Genomic DNA, 4,387 nt, shown 5'->3' with positions numbered 1-4,387 from the left:
ACCCATGGGGGTGAGGCTGGAGGGGTGTGAGGAGGCTGAGGAGGGAGGGAGCAAACCCGCGGGGAGCAGAATCTTGAAGGAGACACTGGAGTTCACTGGGCACCTCAGGCAGAGAAGAGCAATGTGTGGAGGCGCAGGGGTGAGAGGTGAGCACACGGAAGCACCAGGAGTGGCTCTTGTCACAAAAAGAAAACTCCCAGGCAGACTGGACAGGACAGAGGCACGCAGTGCCATGATTTCAAAACCACTTACACTACATAATCCTGTTCGTCTTCTGCCTGAAAGTGATACGTCCTATTATCTATAACACAAAAAAGAAAAATAAAGTGAAACCTTAAAAGTAGCGGAATAGTTTCAGGTATAATGCAAATTTTGAAAGTTCCTGGGGAAAAGAAAACCACAGTAAAAGTAGGATTTTAGTATTATTTTAATTTTACACCATTTTGTATCAGCAGTTACACAATTCACTTTGTCAATATGATTTTACTGAAGTGCCAAAGGAATACAATAAAATAAATGCTAATACCACGCAAACATCTGGCACTTCTTCTGAAAAACAGTGGGAATCAGACTGGTCCCACCCGATCAAAATAGATTTCTGTGACAAACTTGGGTGATGGTTGCCAATTCAGTATGTCACTTTACATTTCCAGCTTGCTTCTCACCCAAGACCAGGCTCAGGAGAGAAATGGGAATGTACTTAGAAAAACCTGTCCAAAGGGATAAAGCCGTGTATCACGGTCAAGAATTGGTCTAGTTCAACATACAAATTGAGGTTCTGTTCCATCGCACGTCAGATCTGACGCTGTTCTGTTCTCACTCTGAGCTGCCGGGTTCAGGGTGAATTGAGAGGCCTGAGGGATCTTTCTGGAGCTGTGAGCAGCCCTGCTTGGAAAAGTTGCTGCAATGCCCAGAGAATGGAAACGTGCAGCCGCCAGAATCCCCAGTCACTGACTCGGACAGAAAAAGGACTCACGTGAGATCAAGTCAAAAGACTTCTTGTCTTCGGTATTTGGTTTCACCTGGCAGGTGAGAAGGTTCAGCTTAGCTGGCTGCCTGTTAGACTGAAACAGAGAGAAAATGAAGTTACCAGTAGCACGTCCCTCTCACCTGCAGGCTCAGTGGGGCAGGTGTGTAGTTTCAGGCAGGACATTTGATAAAATGTTATTTAATCCACTAGGGTTCTGAATTTCATTAAAGAAAAACAAAACTTCAGGGGCCTACTAAATGTCTTTTAACTGAGCATAAATATCCTGGTGATTAATCAGAATGGAGCCAGGAAAATCCACCTTTCAATGAAGAGAGGGCATGGTCCCTGGAAATGCACATTTTGGGAACGCACACATATCCAGGACAAAGCTGGCACTTTCAATACTGTATCTCACTGTAAAATGTAGTGGAGTATATTCATCAATTCATTCATTCATTCATTCATTCAGAATGACCTCAGTAATCAATGATCCCAAACCTGATATGTCAGGTATCTACAAGTTTTGGTTGCCATGTGAAATTTATTACTCCTCCCAAAAGTACAAGGGCAATTTCCAGCCATTAGACATAGTTTAAGGAGCCTCAAAATCTGAAGAGAGAAAAATTTAGCCAGGATTTCACATGACTTTTCCGCATATTCTTCGTCGCACGTATAATTCACGCAGACCCTGTAGTATCTAGACAGTCATGCTCACTGAGGCTTGCCCTAAACAGAGTCTGGCCACCTAATGGTTCTTGTCAAAACTTGCTTGTCCAAGGTCAGACGCTGGCCAAAGGCTGATGTCGGCATGTCTGCTTCTTGCAGGGACTGACCAGGGAGGGAAAAGTCTGATGCCCAGGCTGGGCACTGAAGGAAGCACTGGAACTCCACAGCAGGCGTTCCATCTGACAGTCACAGTTTCCAGAATCCCCACGCCAGGGCATTTCCACCCAAGCAACTTAAGTTTTTAGGGGAAACAGAAGGAGAGGAGGTAGGGAGAGGTCACAGCAGTGACCAGTCCAAACCCTGGACAGCAGAGACGGCGTATGGTCCAGACATTCTCAAAATGGGTAACGACACTTAATTTCTGTCTCCCGTCCTGTGCTCTCTGGACAGTTTTCCAGAGCTTCCTCTCTCTGTGGTTTCAATGAGATTAGATACCAAAGACCAGCCCTTGTCCTGTGTCTGTTCCCAAGCCAGCTGTCTGCAGGGAGGAATGAGAGAGCCGCAAGGTTTCATGTTCACTGAACGTGCATTTGACTTCGCCATGGAAACCAGAAGTGAAGTCCTGTACAGGAGAGTTCTGCCGAAGAGGCACCAGTGCTTGGGAAGGATTCCTGTCCTACAGAACTGGTCAGGCGTGACGTCGTGGGACTGCACGAGGTTCCTGAAACAGACCTGGAGTCTGGGCTGCTGAAGGCCGCACACCTAGGCCTCATTCCCGTACCTCACACCTAGGCCCAGTCCACTGCAAGAGGGGCTATCAGTGCCGCAGCTCATCCCTGGGTGTCAACAAAAATCACTGGGTTTTCCTTATGAATGACAATGACATCTGCCAGCCTGAAAAGGTAGCGGTCCTAGTTAATGGCTACTCTGCCATTTCAGCATCCACAATTTAAAGAAGGACGTAGGAAAGCTTACGGAAGACCGAAAGGTGATTAATGGACTGGAAAACAGAACTTGGAAGATCAGCTAAAGGCACTACTTAGTCCCGAGGAGAGAAGGCTGGGGAGTGACTTCATAACCACCTTGGAGGACGCGAAGGGCTGTCATAGGGGAAGGTCAGGCAGCTGGTTTCCATTTGCACCGACGAAGAAGAAAGGCACTCAAACTGTAGAAGATCTGAGCCAGACACAAGGGAGAACGTCCCAGGCTTGGGCTGATTACGCATAATAAGAGGGTTCAAGTTTCTTAAGTAGAGAAATCTCTTTGAAAAGCTTACAATTTTTTAGACACCATCCACATTCGAATGTGGCAGGGGGTTAACTAGACAATTTCTTTTTCTTCCCAAACTACATTACTCCACTGTTTCTGAACAACTTTACCAACAGATGCAACCAATACAATACAAAACAGATACAAAATTTTACAACAGGAAAACAGACTCAAGTTCAGTATTAACCAATTCAGGAAAATTAAACGGCACCATTCACCTCTCATTTCTAAGCATGAACTACTTCAAAACATATTACCAGAAGGCTTCTAATGATAAGGGTTCTATATAGTGTGAGTCATTCCACGATTGACCCACTTCAGTGGTGGTGACACATGATATGTATCCACTGGGAAGGTCCGTCAAGTCCCCTGGAAGGGCTTCGCCGCCCCACCTGGGACTGCGCTTGACACAGACACATCTTGTCTATACATAGTGCTCTTCCCCCAAACGCCCGTGAGACGCCTGACAAATGACCGGTCACTCCAGAGGTGACGGTGAGAAGCCAAGAATGCCCAACTTTTGACTATCTGAGCAGGTGACACTGCCAGTACCGAGCCAGGGACAGAAAAGACTGGAGGAGTGCGCCCAGCCAAAGGCCCAGGACCGAGGCACCAGGAAGCTCAGAAATGACCACAGTAATAACAGTCCTTCCAAAACGTTAGCGCTCTTCCCTGAAATTTAGTACTAATTGATAGGTGTATTGATTAAAGAAGGTATAAAGCGGTTCAGCAGACTAGAAACATAGTCAGGCTTAAGTGACTTCCCTGGGCTACGTTCCTATGGAACAGTTTAGAAAACGCTTTCATATTGTTTAAGTACAGAAAGAAAAAAGGGGGAAAAAACCCTGAGGAAACATGTATTTACTGAGTCCTTCCTGTTGATGAGTCCGTATCATACCTCTAGGCTCCTTCTGACTGCAGCCCCTGCCTCTTGTCTGCGCCTCCCTCTGCTGGACAGCGAGGGGCACGGCAAACCAATCCTTGTTTTTGAAAATGCTTCAACTAGGGAAGGTTTGGACACGTTCCATGAACAGAAGTGATGAAGATAGTATCCCTTTGACAAAATGTTGCTCTGCCACCCCAAAGAGAAGATGGCCATTCATCCGAAATGTTAGGAGATGCGCATATGGAAATGGAGTGAGTCAATTGTGATTCACGTTTCTGCATCTCGTGAAATAAAACAAACACCACACACTGGTCCTTGGAGAGCTCAGCACGCACCACCGAGAAGTGTTCTGCTGGAGTGTCAAGTTGTTAGTGCAGCCATATTTCTGTTAGCAGAAAACAGCTGCTGCTGGAATTAGCATCCAGAAATGAAATGATTGGCCCCCATCCTCCTGCTGAATTGCTCGGCGTCACAAACAAGATGTGAACCTCATTCATTACGCGGGAAATAAGCCAGACGCAGCCAGGCTGAGCCTGCTGTGTGGAAAGAGGTAAAAATAAAATAATAAAGCTCTCTTCACTTCCTCTGCTAGTGCT

General features: G+C 46.3%; 1 protein-coding gene across 1 annotated transcript in view; it reads right to left on the bottom strand.

Moving 5' to 3' along the window:
• The window catches only part of LOC109378559 (arf-GAP with SH3 domain, ANK repeat and PH domain-containing protein 1-like), a 28,696-nt gene that overhangs the window by 14,507 nt on the left and 9,802 nt on the right, over positions 1-4,387 (bottom strand). Inside the window, exons 2-3 of the mRNA XM_019634895.1 lie at positions 977-1,064; positions 253-301 (exon numbers count right to left, since the gene is read on the bottom strand). Coding sequence (XP_019490440.1) covers positions 253-301; positions 977-1,064 — 137 coding nt within the window. The remainder of the gene's footprint in view (positions 1-252; positions 302-976; positions 1,065-4,387) is intronic.

Source organism: Hipposideros armiger, unplaced genomic scaffold (genome assembly GCF_001890085.2).
Source record: "Hipposideros armiger isolate ML-2016 unplaced genomic scaffold, ASM189008v1 scaffold_2149, whole genome shotgun sequence".
In the NCBI taxonomy this organism is placed as follows: domain Eukaryota; kingdom Metazoa; phylum Chordata; class Mammalia; order Chiroptera; family Hipposideridae; genus Hipposideros; species Hipposideros armiger.
The sequence above is the reverse complement of the archived record's forward strand: the minus strand, read 5'-3'. Positions and strand labels throughout refer to the sequence as shown.